At 42.6% G+C, this 21,158-nt stretch overlaps 5 protein-coding genes across 11 annotated transcripts in view; 2 read left to right on the top strand and 3 right to left on the bottom strand.

The window, feature by feature from the left end:
- Nucleotides 1-1,452, bottom strand: part of nphp4 (nephronophthisis 4) — a 137,523-nt gene extending 136,071 nt beyond the window's left edge. For all 4 annotated transcript variants that reach the window (XM_086214300.1, XM_086214301.1, XM_086214302.1 and 1 more), the window contains exons 1-2: nt 1,150-1,452; nt 386-523 (exon numbers count right to left, since the gene is read on the bottom strand). In XM_086214300.1, coding sequence (XP_086070426.1) covers nt 386-523; nt 1,150-1,326 — 315 coding nt within the window. In that variant the 5' untranslated portion in view covers nt 1,327-1,452. The remainder of the gene's footprint in view (nt 1-385; nt 524-1,149) is intronic.
- A 706-nt stretch (nt 1,453-2,158) lies between these two features.
- Nucleotides 2,159-6,378, top strand: dffb (DNA fragmentation factor, beta polypeptide (caspase-activated DNase)). The gene is made up of 7 exons (XM_086214309.1): nt 2,159-2,347; nt 3,070-3,196; nt 3,288-3,473; nt 3,664-3,743; nt 3,974-4,147; nt 4,311-4,411; nt 4,932-6,378. The coding sequence occupies exons 1-7, from the start codon at nt 2,225-2,227 to the stop codon at nt 5,179-5,181; spliced, it is 1,041 nt and encodes a 346-aa protein (XP_086070435.1). The 5' UTR covers nt 2,159-2,224; the 3' UTR covers nt 5,182-6,378.
- c9h1orf174 (chromosome 9 C1orf174 homolog) lies at nt 5,460-13,289 on the bottom strand. Its single transcript, XM_086214310.1, has 4 exons — nt 12,895-13,289; nt 11,391-11,462; nt 10,201-10,572; nt 5,460-8,552 (listed from the first exon to the last, which is right to left on the bottom strand). The coding sequence occupies exons 1-4, from the start codon at nt 12,901-12,903 to the stop codon at nt 8,367-8,369; spliced, it is 639 nt and encodes a 212-aa protein (XP_086070436.1). The 5' UTR covers nt 12,904-13,289; the 3' UTR covers nt 5,460-8,366.
- Nucleotides 13,290-14,984: 1,695 nt separating this feature from the next.
- On the top strand, nt 14,985-17,424 carry b3gnt7l (UDP-GlcNAc:betaGal beta-1,3-N-acetylglucosaminyltransferase 7, like). Its single transcript, XM_086214308.1, has one exon. The coding sequence runs from the start codon at nt 15,267-15,269 to the stop codon at nt 16,500-16,502; it is 1,236 nt and encodes a 411-aa protein (XP_086070434.1). The 5' UTR covers nt 14,985-15,266; the 3' UTR covers nt 16,503-17,424.
- Nucleotides 17,266-21,158, bottom strand: part of cep104 (centrosomal protein 104) — a 27,080-nt gene continuing 23,187 nt past the window's right edge. For 2 of the 4 annotated variants that reach the window (XM_086214304.1, XM_086214306.1), the window contains exons 21-22: nt 20,862-20,949; nt 17,266-19,167 (exon numbers count right to left, since the gene is read on the bottom strand). In XM_086214304.1, the coding sequence (XP_086070430.1) occupies nt 19,031-19,167; nt 20,862-20,949 (225 nt within the window). In that variant the 3' untranslated portion in view covers nt 17,266-19,030. Of the gene's footprint in view, nt 19,168-20,515; nt 20,620-20,861; nt 20,950-21,158 lie in introns of all 4 variants that reach the window. The other 2 variants (XM_086214305.1, XM_086214307.1) reach the window with 2 other exon arrangements.

Genomic DNA, 21,158 nt, shown 5'->3' with positions numbered 1-21,158 from the left:
GTTGCATCCCTAAAGCAGTCAGCAGTCCAGCCGCTACACGTCTGACTACAATAATATCAGCTTAGTTGATACCCACAAGTTCTCGTTAATTCTTCATTATCAGACTTCAGCTCAAAGTAACATCTCATCACTCTTCACTTCTCAACCTGAAAATAAGGTTGTAATAAATAAATAAAGGCTTTTTTTCCCTCTGTAATGCTTCCAAGCTTGTACAATTTTTCATGACTTCTTTTATAGCTCAATCTAGAGCGCATTTTGTTGGGTTTTTTAGTGCGATTTCATAAAAAACTGTTTCCCTGCAAGCACAATAGCTGAGAATGTGATGAATATGAACTTGCGTATGAAAACACTGACATCATGCCAAAACGCCTCATCTTAACAGTACCTCATTGAAGGGGATCTTATTGTTTTTCATCCTCTGCATGGAGCTCTTCCATGTTCTCCCAAAGCAGCAATGGTGAGTTCTATCAAACAGCGTTGCTCGAATCTGGTAGGTCACATCTGGTTTCACCTCTGAAATCTCCTGGAGACAATCATGTAAAAGAAAAGTTAGTCACCTGATTAATGCTACATTTGGTTGTATGAAAAAGTTAAAATTATAATTTTTCAACAAAACATGCACAATTTTAGTAAAACGTATTGTGATCACTTTGACTGCAAATGCAATTTCAATATGGTGTGCTATATATATATATATATATATATATAGGTATACATATACCACAATCATATATACATACATAATGAAGGATTTCTGATTCTGATATATATATATATATATATACATATATATATATATATACATATATATATGTACATACATACATACAGTACATACATATGTATATATCAAGGGAGATTAGTTTAAACTTATATTTAGACACTCAATTTGGCACCTAAACTGTGCATGTAAAGCGATTTAAATACAAAATTTGGTTCAGCTAGCTATATGTATTTTTAGCAGTTTAGCTTCAGACAGTCTCGCATAAAGGATTGTGATACAGTTTAAACACATTTATTCTATCTTTTAGCTCTTACAGCTGTGTTTACTGACACACATTTAGCCTATAGTAAACATAGCTGTGTTACAATTGTATCCCTACAATTTGTAGGACACTCTCAAGCTTAGCGGTTGGTGTGAGCGGTCACCTTCTGTAAGTGAGTCGCTGTGAGCCGGCCGACCCGAAGCTGCACACCGTGGGACCGGGTGAGGTGGCTGTCGAAAGCACGGCGGACAGTCTGACTGGGCGGGGGAACCAAGCGGCTTCTTTCCAACACTTCTCTCCAGCCATTTGCCATTGTGGAAATATTCTCTATTTTTACCATATTCTTTAGCTAACGTGGAAGCGCGATATTATTAAATGTAGTCATCATAACGTAAAGCAAAACCGGGTAGTTTTTAACGTAAAAAGCTTCTCCACTCCAGCCGTTCAGATTTTCAAACACTCAGCCGCCATGTTGAAGCAGGAGTCTACTCCCCGCTAGTAGGGGGAGATTGATATCTGAAAACACTTCACCACCGGTCATCGTGTCTGCAAACACGACCAAAACAAAAAGGATAACATATAATCAACGTTGTTTTTCTACTGGGATAAGATTTACCCCTCATCTTTCCTCTAAATAAAAAATATCAAATTTAAGATGTGTAAATCCATAACCTGTTATTTGGTATCTCCCAAAGTGCAGCATCAGTTGCTATGGAAATGTTCACGCCTACATGCTGATCCTCACGTTACCTTTTCAGGACCATGTTTATTTAGCATCAGACAAATGTGCGAAATAATTAGCATATACTAACTGTAATGTAAAAAAAAATGCTAAATGTCTTTTGTAGTAATATCTATTCATTAATAACAAGTACAAAGGCATTAAACGCCCAATTGAAAAGATATTATAAAATATTCGGTAATGCCATATTGAAGGTTGTATTTATTTGCGTTTTGCGAGTTTATATTTCTGAACTTTCTCTTAGACACCCCCCATCCCTTTTCCACAAGGTTCCTCTATTTTGTATTTGTTTGTTTGCTTTCACATTAATACAACTCAAAATGAAACTAACTTCTAACCAAATAGCCAATATACTGCGGTATCGACTCTATTCTTGGTATTGGCTCCTCTTGTAACAATACAGGAAGAGAACCACTAGGGTGCAGGAGCACGCCGCCGCTGGGTGTAAACAACCAGGAAAGTAGAAGAAGGAGGCGGTCGGTATAAAGAAACTACAATGTTTGGACTCCTCAAAAGAAGTAAACCCGTGAAAATTAGGAGTTGTAGTGAAAACAGAAAGTATGGAGTTGCAGCAAAAGATGTGAAGGAGTTACTGAAGAAAGGTTGCCAGATACTAGAGGTAAGCTAGGCTTTCTTCTGGTTTGTTGAGAGGTTGAGGACTGCGCGCTCCGTTTACTTTCCTGCGACAACGGTGAAACAGAAACAAAGCAACCCTGCAGGTTGGCGAAATATTTATGAAGAAATTAAGGTGGAGTAAAAATTGCTATTTTAGTAACCGTAACCCCTGTTGAAGTCGTTAGTGAAAATATATTTGACGTTTTGGAATACAGAACTTATCAATGTGTCAATAAAGCTAATTCACGGTCCCTCCGGAAATGATTAAACGTTAACTGCAAATTATGCAATGGTATAAAGAGAAATTGAACCTTCAAGAGATACGTTCATGCGCCCCTGACACCTTTACCTGTGTGTGAAATTAAATGTAAAAACCAGTGTCAGTGTGTTAATGGTAAATAATGCGTGGCGCCTGCCTGCAGGCCTGCCTACGTCATAAGAACTCACTATCAAAGTTAAAGCTGTCTTATCGGGGGAAATTATCTTAGTCAGCAACTTTGGTTTGCTGACGAAAAGCCTACTTTTCTTCAACAATCGCAGTATAGTCTAAATAAAAGCAAGCTATCACAATATGCAGTCACTTTCTTTGTACCCTTCACATTAATGATGGCACTTCATCCATTGATACAGTGGAACATGGTTTACAGTAGTGGTACAAAAGAAAGGGTGACCCTGTAAACACTGCAAACCTTTACATTTTTTGTTTTTTGTCCTCCTGGATTCCAGTTGCCTCTCTCTGGTGCGCATGTGTGTTTGTATGCAGACGGAACAATCGTGACAGACGAATTCTTCAAAACTTTACCCGACAACTCTGAACTTGTTCTTCTCTCCAGAGATCAGACATGGCACGGAGGTGGGTGTACTGACGGACCCTTGCGTAAGTTTAAACTTAGGGTGACAGTTGTTTCAGCCATTTTTAACCCCTCTTTTTTTCATGGCGCCAGCTGTGTGCGACATTGGTCTGCTGCTGAACACAGACCAGCACGGCGATGGCCTCATTGAAGCGGCGAAGAGGCTCCTCAGTGATGAGCAGTCACCCAAGGCACGTAAAATACTGACGGAGCTGCTGCAGTGCCTGGAGGACAGGTCGGATTTGGAGAGCAGAGATGAGGACCAGGACTGGTTTAGAGGTATCCTGTGGTACACATGGTGTCCACAATTCTTAGAACCAAAGTGTTAATAATGACTGACTGAGAATGTGACATGTAGGTTGTCATCGTGTCATGTTCTAACATTGGTCTTGATTGCCGCTGCCATATAGCAGTCAATGAAATGAAGGAACTGCGATTGTGAGCTTGTTTTTAAGTGTTTTCATTTTAGGTGTTGATCCTCGATTCAAGACCAAGTCGGCCTACATGAAGTTCAACTGCGAAAACAGAATACGAGGCTACATGAAAGAGGTAACTACTCAGCCCATCAATCGTCAGGGGTTTGTGTCATGAGACATATCTGGGATGTCCGTAAGTGGATCAGGATCAGTCCACATCATAAGTTACCATGGAGACAGAAGTAAATCAGCTTCATGGTACTGAAAACCCTGTGTTGAATCTGAGGTTAGCTGGTTAACCGTAATCTTGCTTTGTGCTCCAGCCCCTGGTGTAACATCCAACTGCTCTGTCTCTGTCCTCAGATGGATGAGGCCACCAAAACAGTAGAGAAAGCTAAAGTCAGAGCGGAGGCTTTGAAAACGTCAAAGTGCCTGGCAGAAATGCTGAAGTCCGCCAGTTACAATGGCTGCTACTTTGACAGGACCGAAAAGGAGCTGCGTCGCCTCTGTACTCGGGAGGGATGGTTCACCTGCCAGGTAATACCACACGCATGCACAAACCCAGCAGCTCAAGTCCAGCTCTGCTGCAGCTCATCATCCCACCACCTCAGACCAGAACCAGTCTAACCAAATGAAACCTAACCAAATTTTGTTGAAAGAAGCCACTTGTAGATCATGCTCACACCTCTCCCTCCCTCAGGGATCATTTGACCAGAAAGTGTGCCCATCGCTTCACTCCATCAACCCCTACAGCAGCAGAGAGAGTCGGATCATCTTCAGTACCTGGAATCTAGACCATAGGTTAGATATACTTCCACCATTTCACTGCCACAAGCCAGGTTTCTGTATCTTCCATTTTTAAAATATACTCATGTTTGACTCCATTTCTGCCTGATGTTAGCGATCTGTGTAGTCAGGCATTCTGTTGCACCATGTTCATACGTTTAAAAAAAAATTTGGAAAAGTCCTGGAATTTGAAAATAGCTACCTTCAAGTGTGGAAAAGTTCTTTTTAAAAGCTGTAAAATATCATTTGGCTAATAGTGATTTACTGTAATACTTGTTTATGTTGTTAAACCACATTGCTTGACATTCATTTCTTTAAAAAAAAAAAAATTTACATGTGTGCACTTACATAGTCATGGAAACTGTCCTCAAAGTTGTAAAATCATGGAAATGTATTACAAGAAACACTAGAATCACAAGAAAGGGAGTCAAATGCAGCTAATCCACTTCAACTGTTTACACAGCAACACATCGTGTGACACTACTGTGCTACTAATTAAAATAAACTTCAACGGTGACCTCATTCTGTGTCCCAGGATTGAAAAGAAGAGGGCGGTAATTCCCGCCCTGCTGCAAGCGCTGCACAACCACAACAGCACCGACATCAACCTCAGCTACTTCTACCGCCTGCTGTTCACCAGGGAGAACCTGAAGCTGGTCCACATCGTGTGCCACAAGAAAGGAGCCCACCAGCTGCTGTGTGACGCCAAGATGGTGTTCAAACAAGCCGGTAGCACAGATAAAAGGAGGCAGAAGACCCTGGGGAAGAGGAGGCGGCTTACCTGATGGTGAACTTGGAGGAGAAAAATAAGTGTTAAATTTGCCATCATGACAATGATCATCCATCGTCGTCTACCGCTTATTCCTTACTAGTAAGGGTTGCGGGGGGGCTGGAGCCTATCCCAGCATCTACGGGCGAGAGGTGGGGTTCACCCTGGACAGGTCACCAGTTCATCGCAGGGCCAACATACAGAGACGAACAACCATTCACACTCACACTCATACCTATTAGGTACTAGTAGTAGTAGTAGTAGTAGTAGTAGTAGTAGTAGTAGTAGTAGTAGTAGTAGTAGTAGTAGTAGTAGTAGTAGTAGTAGTAGTATCAATCAGCCTAGTCCCCAAATTGCATGTCTTTGGACGGTGGGAGGAAGCCGGAGTACCCGGAGAGAACCCACGCAGGCACGGGGAGAACATGCAGACTCCACACAGAAAGATCCCGCGCCCGAGCCAGGACTCGAACCCGGAACCTTCTTGCTGTGAGGCGACAGTGCTGACCACTGCACCACTGTGCAGCCCCTTGACAATGATCAATTTTGTCAAAATCATACATCGTATGATTATAGACTGACATGGTGATTTGTCTTTTGAACCTCATTATTTGAATCAACTATGATGTACTGCCTCTGAGCCAGTTTTCCCTGGAGAGATGTGACAGATACACAATGCTATTAAAAATTAGCAAGACCTTTTTAAAGTCATGAAAACCATTTATTTGTTCTTAGTCTTGGCATGGTGACGTATGAGGCATTAATGGATTACAATGGCAGTTTAATTTATGAGGCATTCCACTCAGTCAGAAAGTTGCATAGAAAAATATGAAAAGCATTTAGCATGAAGGCATGGATTTAAGACAGTACAAAATATTTTTATATATATATATAAAACACATGAATGGATGGTCATAACAATCCAACTAAAAACTACCAACAGATGTTAATACCACTAGAGCAACTGCTAGTAACCTCACAATCACATGACTAAGAATCCAGCCAAAATGATCAGATTTTGCCTTGAATTTTTTTTTCTCCATGGGTCGTTTTATCATGTTCACACTATAACCTCTGCATTCAGGTACGTGTGTATATATACACAGATGTGTATGTTAAGAAGCTGCCAAGAAAAAAACAATTATGAACTGACAATAGTAGACACTTTACAATCATAAACAAAGAACCTCTGATATTAAGTGCTCTCATTTTAAACTCCTTTGGCATGAGTATCTACATTAAAAGGTGCTTTATGTATCTTTGCTAAGTGCTGGTCCATCTTGTAATACCATTCTGTGCCTCTGTGGTGGGGTCAATGTAGAGCAGGACAGCAGCAGCTCGACTCCGGACCCCTCGCTCTGCCTCAGACTGTGATTGGGTGCATATGTTCACCTCACGCTCCCTCTTACTCTCACTCGAAAAACAAGACCTCTAGACTGTAAAGACCTTCATTCCTCACTGTGGAACTTGACAAACAGCATGTTACTGCCTGATCTGCTGCGGGTACGTGCAGGTCTGTCTGCAATGCTCCAACACCGACACACAGCAGCACCACTTGACATACCAGTCACTTTGCAGGCGAACTGAATTTCAGCTGTATGATTAGTTATTGACACTGAGGCCTATCAGGAAGTGACAGTGTGTACGTACTTCAAGTACCTGGGAATATGAGCTCATACTTAGCATTACACTGTTGCTTCCTGATATATGTAGAATGAGTCCATGCTAGCATTTTGCGTAATGAACTTGTGCTAACAATTAGCATAGCAATATCGCTGCATGCAGGGGACTTAACAGTCTTATGAGGTATGAGCAGGAAAACCAATGATCGATCATGAATTGACTGATCTGACATTTGCATCAGCAAGGTTGTGTGTCTTGATGCAATGCAATCAATTACAAGACATAGCAGCGACAAACCGGGAGAGAGAAAACAATATTCAGCAAGACTCTGACAAACGAGCTGCCACCATTTTGGACCAAATAAGCAACATCTACAGAAGAGTGGGAGATATGCTCCAGAAGAACGTGGAGTCAGACTCAGTAAGTTGTTGCACATTAGCCCAATTCTGCATTAAACGTTTCAGTTCAAATGACTTCAATGTTGCACTGGAACTGGTTCTTCAGCTTGGCTGCCTCGAAGTTAACATTAAGACAGCAGAATGTAATGTGGGAGCATGCTGACGCATTTAATATACACAAATTAATGATAGACTGGAAACTTCTTCAAATGCTCATCCCTAGTTTGATGCAAATTATACTTGTGAAGCTTTATTCACCCAAGTGAAAGTAAATTAAATCAATTGTGAATAAAACGCTATGAATAAGCATTTTGCTCAAATATGGTGGTTAGCCAGGCAATTAACCCATAACTAGTTAGCTTAAGTGGCGATAGCATATGGAGCTGCGTGCGCTTACCAGATTGAGCAATGACAAGTGGTTAGGTGTTTGCCAAGTCAGTGTTGTCCCATTTCCTAAAATAAAGATGACCCCCCCCCGGACACTCTGCTAACATGCTCCATTCTATATAGTGACTTCGACCGCTGGCCGAACCTCACACACAGCACCTTTAGCACCTTCCAAAACCAGAAGATGAAATGTGTCACTGCTGATTTTTGTTAACATGCAACTTTTACTATATTTTACATTTAAACAAACCAATGTGGAGCCAGCTGACATTTATAAAGGCTAATAATCTCAAACTGCAAATTTGGCACTCAAATTACATCGACGGATTTGGCCCTCATAAAGTGCTACGTCAGCACACACTCACTGCACCAGGGTGTGTGTGAACGTTAACGCAGCAATAAATAATAAAACAAGAAATACATCAATAGTAGCTGCGTTAATCATATAAACATAGCTAATTTAAAAACAATATCCAAATGTCACAAACAATTTGGTAATTTTTGTGCATTAGAGGGCTTTTCTGATTCACCTCAAGAAAATTTTTTTTTCCAAGTTGGAGAGCTGGTTGACTTCGACATACTCTAAGATGCTCCAGTGTTGGAGTTGAGTCGAGTCACTTAAGGATGCTGTGAGTAACTGGTGGCGAGTTGGACTTGGACGTGACGTGTCTGACAGCCTAGCAACAGCTACAGGAAGTTCATATCCACTTCCAATACTTGCAGAGTTGGAGCTCTTGGTTGCATTTGGCAGTTTCTTTTTTGTAAGTGCTGAAAGGTTCATCAGTGCAGTTACTCCTCACAAAGGGTCCTCTCTGTCATCTTGCTGCATGCTACTAAAGCCCTCCTCCTCCTCCTCCTCCTCCTCCTCCTCCTCCTCCTCCTCCGCTTCCTCCTCAGCCTCGCTGTCATCTCGTGCATAATAATGCCGCCTCCTTTTCTTCTGCACATGGGAAGTCGTCCTTGGCGCTCTTTGAGGAAAGTCCTGCAAGAGGAAAGCAAGATGTTTATGATGCTTTCAACACAGCTGTTTCCACAGGAACACCAATCAAAAATCTAACTGTTAAAACTGCCACATTTACAGCGGTGGAGGTTAAAGGTAGTCATCACTATGGTCACTTCTGCAGGACTCAAGCTGTGAGGATACGTCTCTGAGGCAGGAGGGGGTTGATTACATTAACTGGAAAAGCGAGCGGCAAGCAAACATTTCATTCGCAGACATCTTTCAGGTATGCTGGACAATTCTGTTTTTGAAGTGCTGTTGGCTAGAAAATCTTCACTTGCAAGTTTAAAAGCTTTGCAGCATCTCGCACGGCTCTCAGCAGCAGACACACATCCCCTGACTTCCCGGAAATCACGAGGAGTTGAAAACGTGAGAAAGTTCAAAGTTGTTTGGGGTGTAGTCAAAAGGTCCGGAACAAGCCAGTAAGTGAAGCTTGAGTTGAGATTATTTAGTCAGGATCAAGTTGCTTATTCTAAATAGTGCTGGGAGAACGCCACTCCCGCTCTAACGTCAGGGTCTGAGGGCTGAATCAGTTTGTGCAGTGACATCAATGAACTGCACAAATTGTTGGTAATGCATTTTGCATCCGGGTAAATACTTGTGCATTCATGGAAAGGTTAACTATACACCCTGACTTTTAGACCGGCTCTGAAATTGACCAGGAAAACATCCTGAACCTGATGAAGGGATTGTGTTGTCACAACAGTTGAGTATGCAGCCAGGCTTCACAATTCTTGATAAAATATGAGCAAGACTTTTTTCCCCGAAGTCGGAAGGCGATTGTCTCACATAACTTTTCAATCATTTATTTGCAGGCCTCTCTGTTTAGACCAGGATTCAAACAGACTGCATAGCTCATACTGCCTCAAACCTGATATTAGCATTACCTGAACAATAGGCACATTCATGGTGGTTTGCAGTTGCACTCATTTAATCTAAAACAAACCATCCGCATTTCAATGAACAAGTTGCAAATTGCTACTGATTTATTGACCAGGCCTTTTAACATATTACCCCTCGTTTTGATAGATGGTGGCACTTTTGATCGTATTAACCCTCTGGGAAATTCAAGGATATGAAGATTATTAAGGCTTGTGTGGTCTGGTGGGAATTTGTGATGTACTGTCCTGATGTTTCGCCTTCATTGCAAACTCATTGAATTATATGATGACAAATTACATTGCGGTACTGCAATGATGCTGAAACATTGCGCACGATTCACGACCACTGCTCATCATTACTGGGTTTAGACAAAGAAGTTCCTTTTTTCTGTACCATTTTTTCTGCTCAGATTTCTTGTCTCATCACAACTGAATGAAAGAATGTTAAATCAACAGTTTGTGTGGCTTCAAGTTGCCTGAATGTGACTGATACAGTAATAGACTGTTCTGAAGTCAGATCACATGAACACAGCTTAATGTTTGTGCAGAGAAGAGGAGGGGAGAGTGAACCATCTTAGAAAGAAGATTACCTCGATATGCCTTCTAGAGCCCATGGCAGTAGTGTAGCCCTAGCATGTGTCTAATCTTGCTATACCAGCGAGCCAGGCTCTTTGCCATTACGGTCAGTGGGCTTGTTTTGTGCCCTGTGGATAAGTGTGGGGTGGCCACCCTCTCCCAAAATGCCTCACCTGCACACTGTCCAGATTTCCAAAGAAATACTCCACAGGTAGAATCTGGTTACTGTCATCGTCCGGGAAAATGTTTTTGCCCAGTTCATCAAAGTCCATATCCTCAGCACCCTGTTTGTCCGGCACTCCGTACAATCTGCGGCCGTCCAAATCCAGTCCCATCCTCAGGTCATTCTCTTTGCCCTCCTGTCCTTCAAGCGCTGGTGAAGCTAAGCATCTCCTCCTGCCAGCAGACTGAAGGCATTCACAGCTGATGGGCGACAGTCTCTCCAGGTGACTCGCTGCTTTACTGTACTCACTCATGACTGAACTGCTCTCTGGTGCTGAGCACATCTTTGGGACTTTCACACATCTCCTCCTCTTAAAAGATGCCTGTGACAGAGTCAAAGACCAGGGTTAGAGTGAGGCTACGGTCAGAATACTTCAAAAATGATCTGTACAGCTGCATTATGACATACTGAAATGTGTACTTAATGAAAACCTTTTCTTCAAAGTTATTTTACTGAACCCATGTGATAAGAGCCTTCCTTTGACCATATGTGATGTTTTAACTTCCACCTAAACATTTTGAGTGTGAGTGAGCCTTCCTTAAGGAGAAACATAGCAACGTAAACAGTGAATGTAGGCAATAGTAGACGAAGTCAGACCTTCTCTATGTGGTTTGAGAAAACTGTCTACATTGGCTTCATATTATATACTTTATTATATAACATTGATCAAATACACACACACAATATTGTATGTGTGTGTGTGTGTGTGAGTGTGTGTGTGTAACATGAGCCCCCCATGACAAATTGAGTTCTTCTTCACTGAAAATTGTAGTGCCTATGAACAAGGATGGTTATCATATCATCTGCATTTATTAAACTACAACATTTCTCTTCCAAAAATGCAACTTAACAGAATCTCAGCTGTGCAAACTCATCTTGTTTGCAAAACTATTTAGTTGTTTGATTTTAATTCCTTCAAAGGTCATTAAAATGGATTATGGTAACTATTTTTGCAATAAAGGCAGCTCTTAGTATGTTGCAATCCTACTGCCATTATCATAAATTCCTGGCAGCAGCAACAGAGTTTTATTTATAACCTAAATTGATGAAATGGTCTCACAAACGACAAAATAGCAATGTGAAGCACATTTTCCACTTCCTGGTAGCAACAGCAGCAAAGTACATAAAGATAATATCAACCTTTCTGGAGTGTTTGGCAGCGGAGCTCCTCTTCCTCTTTCTGGACTTCAAGCTGTTGAGTTGACCAGGCATCTGCAAATCAACATCACGTGGATTGTTACAGGAGCATGTTACTGTAAAGGTTTATTTTTTCCAACCACGAGGGTGTCAGCTGCCCTAATCTCACCAGCTCTAAGGCCATTACAAATCAGCTTTTCAGCTCCAAATGCTTCATTAACTAACCTTGCTAATGCCAACCAGAATTCAGAAACACGGCCCTACACAAAGAGATGGTTGACTGGTATTGGACGTTGTTTTATCCATCCCATCGTACAACTATTTACAAAAACTTTCCAACTAAATATGCAAGTATGTTGACAACAGAGTTGTCTAACGTTCCTGGACTGCCTCAAAAATTATTCCTATCACACGGTTTAATTCTAGCACATCGACTTTGAGGAAATGCAGAATCAGACACAGATAAGTCCAGACAGTACAAAACTCCTCTTCACTTAGTGGAAAGTAGAAAGGAAGATTGGTTTCGTAAGGTGATATCAAGTTTGTTGATAGGTGGAGGGATGGCAGATAAACAGTCAGCTGGGTAACGTGCAGGAGCATAACAGGACTGGAGCCATAAACAGAGGCACAATCAGCAGCTGATAAGCTACAACAGGGCTAAATGTTAGCAAATAAGGCTAAAAAACCTTGATATTTCTTTCTCAAGATGGGCTCCTGTATCCTACTTTGAGATAATAACTGCACCTCCAAAACAAGGCTGTAAATTGTTGCATTTATCTTGGGTCTTAAAGCTACTATGCAGATTACTGAATAAAAGTTATCAAAGGGCATCATGCAAAAATGTGTTTGGGTTAAAAGATATGGGTAAGTGATGAAGAAGATTAGGGTTTTTTTCTGTTTTATTAACTAATTTCAAAGAGTCTGAAACTAATGCCTCAGGACAGGCCATGTCTTGTGTATTTGGCGTCCTCTTAAGATTATTAATTAACAGCAATATAAGGCCAGCTTGGCTAAATAGTTACCTGTCTACGGGGTCATACAGCAAGCAGCCTTCCAGACAATCAGTAACGTGAGTAGGGGTAAAGAGGGCGGCCTTATTCCAAGGTGTGTTCATGCAAAGGCCCACAGGACAATACCCGAATATGAATATTACATTAGAAAATATTCCACAGCAGCACTTAACCGTTTCCTGTCACAGCTGAGTGCCGTAAAGTATCGATCTGAACTCCGGGCTGCGATCCTAACAGCGCCCTTGTAGCTACTACTGAACAACCTGGACAAATTCACACTGACGTGAACAGACAACCACGACCTCAAACGTTAAACGCTATCGTCTCTGTCTGTAGCTTTCAAACGGCTCTACACCGGGCCAAATGCACGTGAACCCGAGCGAGTTTTTTTTTTTCCCCCACTCGCCCTCTCAACATAACTACAAGCTAATGCAGCTAGCACGGTAGCGAGGAGAAACCAGTAGCCGAGGGACTCAAAAGCACCGTCCGACACGTACCTTGCGCATAATCTGTCGCGATTCCAATCAAATCCCCCGCCGACGTAAAGGTTTTCTAATATCTTGTCCGCTAATAACGCGGCCATAAACAAGTATGTTTTCTTCCCAATGTGGCGTCGTCGTCGTCTGTCTGGGCCTCGAGACGCCTCTCCGCGTTTCCTGCGGAGGTTCACGCGGAGGGCAGAGCGTGGCTACGTCACAGGCTGTCACGTGCCTCAAGGTTACTTAAACCGCCTTGGGCGGGCGGAGAGACGTCGTTGACCTCCCGTGAACTCGCCGCTGATGCCGGCCGCCTCTTGGATGCTTCGTCGTCTGCTTTTACTGTTTGAGTTTGTCTCTACAGTTCATTACGGGAGCGTAAATGTCCGTGGTTAAGACGCAAATGACATGACATGACATCGCAGGGTAAACACAGCTGAAACTAATCACAGTAATTATGGCCCAGTTCCTTTAAGGTGGGTCAGTCCTTTGGAATACACGTCCCGGTTTGCTGTTACAGCCCTGACACCCAAACTAGTTCAAACTGTGACACTCATCTTCCCCCTGCTGTGACACGTCAAGATGGCTGCCGTGGAGAGGACCTATTGAATACTCTTCTATCTCTGGTAGACGTCTCAGTGTCTTGTACTGCAGTTGTTAACTTGTTCTAATGAACAAAGACACAGTTTAAAAAAAAATGAAAAAACTTTTATAATAAAAAAACATTGTTTGCATGGTTTTACTTTAAGACCCCATCCAGACATAAATTTATAGGAAATACACTGAAATACTACAAAGTGTGTCTCAGATTGTGTAGAAAAATGATTTTGCAATGAATATGTACACATTTTTCATTTCACATCTTGAACTGCAATCAGCGCATTCTATTAAATGAAACAGGTATGAAGAAGCAGGACACGAGGACCTGACAGTTGCAAAACATAATGACAGACTCCTTCAGCTGCCATAAGTTGCAATATAATATTACACTATTCAAAACATTACATTTTGTATAGCAAGTTAGATTCACAGCATTTATTTGAATAAATATTGAATTGTTAAATAAGACAAGATACTTTATTTTCAATGTAACAAGTACAACAAAACGTTATTTGGAGCAGACCAGTCGGTGTGTGGGAGCCTTTCTTTGCACGTCTCTGTCTCTCAACGCTCCACTCCCACTGTTTTCTCCAGTAAAGGCCACAAAATATAACTTTATACTTGCTGAATTTTAGACCGCAATCAGCTTCCAAAATATTTGTCAAAAACCCTGCTTATAGGCCCTGCTCTTGGAATCTGATTATCAGTGAGCGTAAAGAAAACAGACACTTGAATGTTACAACAATCTTCTGGGTTGAACTCTGCAAACATGCAACAGATGGAACGGGAAGAACCGTTTTTGACCAAACAATTTCTAGAAAGCCCAACTAAAATTCCCAAATAAGTTACACAAAATGTCCACTAGAGTGCGCCAAAGGCCTTGGTTTTATGGAGGGACAAACAATAACGTTGTCCATACCTATGGCATATTAAACATTATAAATATTCCATATAGGGTAGAAATGGCTGCATTGTTAGAAGCAGTAAGAATGTGCCTGGCCCCCAAAAAATAAAATTGTAAAAATCTTTACCAACAACAATGCAGGCTACTAGTTCCACAACGAATTAAAGTATAAACTGCAACAATTAGAAATTCCTCCAGCTGTCACCACACTGATTTCCTTTTTTTTGATGCCATTGCTAAGATGAAGCAGCATTGCGATAGTGAGAGGCACCGTTCCCCCTTCCTCTTATCCCCACCTGAGTTGTTCCATGTGGGGATGAGTCTGTCAGTGCATCTGGTATCCGTTTCTATGCAGCCATGCAGGAAAGGCATCTTCCTTTATCTGAAATTCTAAACATCTTCTTAAGTGTTGAGGAGGTGAATTCTAGAGTCTTTATTAATCCATTTCTGCATCAACTCCAACTATGAAATGAGTGAAAATGGCCAAATTATTAGGTTACGATGTTGTGGACACCTGTGTGTCATGAGGGGGAGGGGTTGGTAGGAGGGTGTGTGTGCAGGGGAGTGTATGGGTAAGACAGCAGCAAGTCTCCGGTCACTCTGATCGGAGACAGGCAGCAGAGGATGTCCGGAGTCACGCTACGTATCAGTCGTGGTCTTTCAGCACTCTGAGAGCTGATCTGTGACGCCACGGAGCGCCGTCATGGTCAGAGGGGGCCCCGGGGCCACGTCAGTGTCAGCGCTCTCATGTAGACGAGGACACATCCTTGGGTGTCCAAATGAAGAAGGTCGGCCTCGGTGGTGTCCTCTACTCAGACGCGCAGCTGTGAAGCACGATGACCGAGAAAGGTGCACCATTTGAGGGTCTCCGGCAGCCACAGTGAGAATAATGGATCACATTTTCCGGAGAAAGCGGCTCGGTGCGCTGCTGAAGCCTCTCCTCAGTCTGTCTCTCGTCTTTGCGTCTTTCCTGATGATCCACAAGTTAAAAGTGGCGGAGAAATACGGGGTCGGGGTGAAACATGTAAGGACTACCGGCTGGTGCGGGTCAGAATGTTTTTCATTCAAAAAGACGGTTTTGAAAGGGACTTTGGCGAGCTCGAACTCTCCGGCGCTCGCCACCACTTTGGATGCGCAGCGCGTCTCCAACGGGACTCGGTTCTGGGACGCGCAGATTCTCAACTGCAGCGAAGACGCCACGGTGAGGAGCAAGGACTGGTTCCGCCGACTGGACCCTAGGTTTCACCAATTCGTCCTGCACAGACACTGCAGGTACTTCCCGATGCTCATCAACCACCCGGAGAAGTGCACGGACGGGGAGGTGCACCTCCTCATGGTGGTCAAGTCCGTTATCGAGCAGCACGACCGGCGGGAGGCGGTGCGCCAAACCTGGGGCAAAGAGCACACGGTGGATGGGAAGAAGATCAAAACTTTATTTCTACTTGGGAGCCCAACGACTGGCAAAGACATCAAGAACCTTCAGAAACTGATCGAGTTTGAGGACCTGATTTACGGGGACATCTTGCAGTGGGACTTCATGGACACCTTCTTCAACCTGACCCTGAAAGAGGTCAACTTTCTCAAATGGTTTGATATTTACTGCTCCGGTGTGCAGTTCATCTTCAAAGGAGATGATGACGTGTTTGTGAACACACACAACCTGCTGGAACTCATTGGTTTCAAGGTGGAGGACCACAAGGAGGCCGAATTGTTTATAGGGGACACCATCTCGAAGGCAATCCCCATCCGAAACCGGCAAAGCAAATACTACATCCCTAAAGAACTGTACGATAAGCCATACCCACCCTATGTGGGAGGTGGGGGGTTTCTCATGTCCTCCCAACTCGCCAGGAGGCTCTTCGTGGTCTCGGAGGATCTAGAGTTGTACCCAATCGATGATGTGTTTTTAGGCATGTGTCTGCAGAAGCTCCACCTGACCCCCGAGATGCACACGGGCTTCAGGACCTTCGGCATCACCCGGCGCAGGGTGAGCTCCATGAACATGGAGCCCTGCTTCTACAAAAACCTAATAGTGGTCCACAAACTGAGCGCACAAGAGCTACTGCGGATGTGGAGCGTGGTGCACAATGAGGAGCTGGTCTGCGCGCAAAGGACGTCGGTATGATGGTCCGTCATACCTGGACTGATAGAAGGAAAACAAGACTCTTGTTTTTAGCGGGAGCAGTTTGATATTTACAATTTTTTTTTTTTTTTTTTTTACAGTTTTATTTGCCAGACTACATGTCTCACACTTCAGGTTGTTCAACTTACTACTTTACATCCTGCTGCTTTGATTTTCCTTTTTTCTTTTGAAACCACTACCCTACACGTGTGTGAGCATGGAAGGTGTGTGATTCCCGTTGCCATTTCAGATCAATAGAGACTTAATCTAACAATGATGATTCGATACACACTTGTAATGGTTTTAGCTGGTGTTTGTGCTGGCATGAAGACTTCATGTTCAAGTGTTTTCATAAGTAATATATTTTTTAAATTTACTTTTATCATTAGTACATGATTTGCAATGGCAGGCAGGACAAAACCAAAGAAATCAAATGGCTGTAATATTGTAGATTTATGTATGATACTGTAAATAAAACTGGAACTCGGTCTACTTTGAATTCCTTCAACCCTTTTGTCATGTGAAACCATATTGGAGAAGATTTATCATAATAATAAATGAATGCATGGATTTAAGAAACACAACAAACTTCGAGAACACAAAGATCATCTTAAAGATCATCCTGATTAAAATGTAAACATTTGACATTTTGTTTCACCTCCTGGCCTGAGTAGGAACAGACACACCCACATCAAAAAAGGTGGACGCTACTTTCTTGATCATTTTATGTAAATAAATAAATGCATACATTTACAGAAAAAAAAGCTAATTTCAAAAATATTTATTCAGAAAATACTTACTTCTATGCACATAAAACATCCACCGCTGCGATACAGAAGCCCATTAAAGTCAGTGTGATGGATTTAGGATGTTAACATGTTGTAACATTTGTGCTGAACCTGTAACACACACTCATAATGACTAATAGCACAATTTATGAAAGTACATTAAAAATGTGTAAGGACGTGTTGGCTCGGCGGTGTGTTTTCTCTCCTTTTACAATCACATTAAAGATAGAAAACATAGCAGTTATGCTACAATCGGCATCATTGTAACACTGTGTATGGGGATGTAAGCAGTGAGTTATGGTCCCAGTTCTGAAACTGGAATTGGTTAAAAGCCACTGATGCAGTTTAAACTGGTTTGTTGGGGCTCCGTTCATGTCATATTCAGCGGGAATCCTGTAAACCTGAAGAAAAACATACATTCCAGTAGCATATACATTCATCACCATTCTGCTCTTTATGGATCTGCTCTGCTCATGATTGTAGAATGAAGTTAAGCAGAGCATCTTTCCTTTGGTTTACTTCATATTATATGGGACTTTCATAATATAGGATCAAAGTTTACCACACCATCACTTCATTCCCTCTGTCAATGCTGCAGTGACAGGAGCGTTTGCCAGACGAATTGATTCTTTACATATTTACCGAAGTGCTGATTACCTTTCTCTGGAACTGGAAAGATATTGTCTGACACTATACGTGTCATTTAACTTAAATGGTAAAACTGTCTGTTGTTACACATTGTAAGTATTGTTCAAAAAGGTGTAGTCGCTCTGAAGTTGGGGAGTGTCACTCTGCCCATGAGAACAGCTGTAAAATGTCCCGAAGGAGGTTAGTCAAGTCTAAGCTAATGACCCCCTGATGATGTCATAAGGCGTTATCTCAGTGTCTGAACTTATAATGGAAAGTCTGTTTAAAAGCTGGAAGTGAGAAGTTTATTTAATAGATACATCAAGCTTGTGTTTATTCTCTACATAAGTGATAATCCCTGGTTAGAGTGACTAAGAAATTCGTTAATAACTGTTGTTTGACACCGTCGCTGAACAGCTGCGGTGTATTTTGCTGGTTCATTCCTGGGGTTTTAGAGAACACCCATTAGAAATTATGGGAAATGAAGGGTACCATACTGACGATGAGTTTGTGCGATGCGAGCCACTTGACTTTATGGAGGAAGACAACTTCGTCACTGATCTACCTGTTTCTTTCTTGCCATGGCAATGAACAGGTTCATTTCATTTCAAGCTGAGAAGCTCAAAACCCAGAGGAAACAGGCACCAACAAGTCAAGCTGTATGAGGCTGTCCAGTAGCTGACATTATATGAACCAAAGCCAGAGAGAGGAACCTGCTTTCACATAAATAAATGGCTTTATTGTACTGTCAAGGCTTGATGACCATATATGACGTTGCCAAAACAACAAATGCAGAAGTTTTTTTTTCCCATTTTTGACTTCTGCGAATGTCTATAAAGCCCTTCAAACATACTTTCTGAAATCCAGAAAGTGCTCCTATCATTTCATCTTTTTTTTTTTATTGGTATTAGATGTATTTTTACATTGAAGAATTTTACATTAAATTGCACATTTTGGTAAACATAAAAAACTCAAACACTTGGCGTTTAAATGCTGCTGTGTAACTGTGAAACGTGCCTTTTCTAAAAGTGCCTTGATGCAGGAAGGTGGGAGCGAGTGGGTGCTGATTGTTACTGTTCTGTGTAGACAGAGTCTCGAGGGTGCTTCTAACCGGCTTCAGCGGTTCCCTGGTGTGTGTCCTCTTGCCAGGGGTGCCAGGGCTGGGATGCGACTACCTCTACCCATAGGCCTGGCTCGAGCTCTGGCCCCAACTGACCAGGATGGCTTCAGCTTGGCTCCACCAGCAACCCTACCTGGATACAGACATGAGACATCCTCTCAAACTAGGAACCTGTTGCACAAACCCATGTGTTTTTTGTTTACTCTTTATTTTCCCTCAACAAAGCAGCCCACATGACCTCTGATTTGAATATAAAATGGATGGTGTCATAATGCCAGCAGTTGGATACGCAGAGAGACCCTGTTAGGTTACAGAGGAATACTGTCACATCGTAAGGTTACTTTTCAACATACAAAAGACACAAACTCTCTCCTGAAGCTGACTAGCAGACCAACACCAACAACAAAAAAACAAGTGACCATCCCAAATATTCGTATACTTTTTTTCTCCTATGGATGAGGCCGAGGAATATTTTGGTTTATACATCCACACGCATCTGTTGTTGTTGTTGTTGTTGGTATCGGCCATGTTTTCATGCGTTATGAGAAAACCAGAAAGATGCCATCAGCAGAAACAGCTGTTACGTGAGTTCAATGTTTAATACGTCAAAACTTATTCACCAAATCTGTTTCCATCTCCCAAATAGCACATTAACTAATTTTGGTTAATTAGAGGATTGTTTTATTTATCTGTTTATGTTGGCATTTCCCCTTTTCCAGTGCGATACTTCAAAATGCTCGTAAAACCAGCATGATGGAAAACCAGCTAGTGACAGAAGAGGTGGGCCATCGACTGATAGGATGACCACTCTGACTGACATCATGTAAAATCAATAAGAATTTACCAATTTAAACATGAAAATTAGGGGAAAAGGGCAGAAAATGCAAGTTTATTTAGTATGACTATCCATCCATCCATTTTCTTCCACTTATCCTGCAAAGGGTCACAGGGGGGTGGAGCCTATCCCAGTGGCTTTCGGGCGAGAGGCGGGGTTCACCCTGGACGGGTCACCAGTCCATCGCAGGGCCAACACATAGAGACAGACAACCATTCACACTCACAGCCACACCTACAGTCAATTTGGAGTATCAATCAGCTTCGTCCCCTCTTGATGTCTTTGGACTGTGGGAGGAAGCTGGAGTACCAGAGAGAACCCACACAGGAACAGGGAGAACATGCAGACTCCACACAGAGAGATCCCGTGCTCGAGCCGGGACTCCAACCTGGAACCTTCTTGCTGTGAGGCGACAGTGCTAACCACTGCACCACCGTGCTGCCCTTAGTATGACTAATGTTTATTCTATCAACAGCCAGACAAGCTTAAGGGGCCCAACAATGCCCCTGAGGCACACCCTGTACCGATAACATATCCTACTGTTGTCCCTTTACATTGTTGACTTGTGCTTGGAACATATGGTCACACATATAGTAAGCATTGTTTCAGTGTAGATCCAAGTGGAACTGGTTGTAGAATATCTTACCAACACTGATAGCAAAGGATGAAAGACTCATTACATCACTACTGGAACCTGAGAAGAGGAGTGACCCCTGTCATCATTGCTCCTGTAGTCAAAGTCACTGTGGGCTGAGAGGAGTATTTCATTTTTTAGTCAGCAATCTATTTACAACTATCACCAAGATTGTGAAATATCACTCTAAATCCTACCTGTGGCTATTTTTACACACCTCATTTTGTGCTCTGAGGCAGGAAACCAAAGTGGAAAAGCAGCAATATGAAGTTTCAGCAACCGCCACTGGCACTGTGTATGGCTCTCACACTGCGCGAGGGGAAGGTAGGTGTGAGGATGGTGTGCATGAATGCTTTACCTTGTGCTGGCTGGGTTCTCTGGGACACCGCAGTCCTACGTGAGTTTTGTTTACAGCCCTCCCTGCCCATGAGGTGAGCCTTCCAGGCCTGGAACAGGGACAAAGTAGCTCAGTGAGTCCATTCCTCTCCTGGATACTTTCTCCGACGGGACAGTCATGGGTGACTGTAGGCCCAGTCAAAACCTGAACACCCGCCCTCCCTCCTTCTAACACTGCAGTCTTTCATTGGCTCCACATTCGGGGCTCTGGCAGTGCAAGTGTGACTTTCTGAATTTTTTTTTTCGTCTGTAAGTTTTC

The sequence above is a fragment of the Aulostomus chinensis genome, chromosome 9 (genome assembly GCF_037954235.1).
Source record: "Aulostomus chinensis isolate RoL2024-O1b breed Wild chromosome 9, RoL_Achi_v1.0, whole genome shotgun sequence".
Taxonomy (NCBI): domain Eukaryota; kingdom Metazoa; phylum Chordata; class Actinopteri; order Syngnathiformes; family Aulostomidae; genus Aulostomus; species Aulostomus chinensis.
Note: the sequence above shows the minus strand (reverse complement) of the source record. Positions and strands in the feature narration are given on the sequence as shown.

What these genes read in the sequence shown, in the direction of transcription:
- dffb (XM_086214309.1), top strand. Translation starts at nt 2,225, where the DNA reads ATGTTTGGACTCCTCAAAAGAAGTAAACCCGTGAAAATTAGGAGTTGT. An exon ending in AGATCAGACATGGCACGGAG is followed by an intron (nt 3,197 to 3,287) that starts GTGGGTGTACTG and finishes TCATGGCGCCAG; the next exon opens with CTGTGTGCGACATTGGTCTG. An exon ending in AGGGATGGTTCACCTGCCAG is followed by an intron (nt 4,148 to 4,310) that starts GTAATACCACAC and finishes TCCCTCCCTCAG; the next exon opens with GGATCATTTGACCAGAAAGT.
- c9h1orf174 (XM_086214310.1), bottom strand. An exon ending in CTGCCAAACACTCCAGAAAG is followed by an intron (nt 10,573 to 11,390) that starts GTTGATATTATC and finishes ACTCTGTCACAG; the next exon opens with GCATCTTTTAAGAGGAGGAG. An exon ending in GAAATCTGGACAGTGTGCAG is followed by an intron (nt 8,553 to 10,200) that starts GTGAGGCATTTT and finishes TTCCTCTTGCAG; the next exon opens with GACTTTCCTCAAAGAGCGCC.
- b3gnt7l (XM_086214308.1), top strand. Translation starts at nt 15,267, where the DNA reads ATGGATCACATTTTCCGGAGAAAGCGGCTCGGTGCGCTGCTGAAGCCT.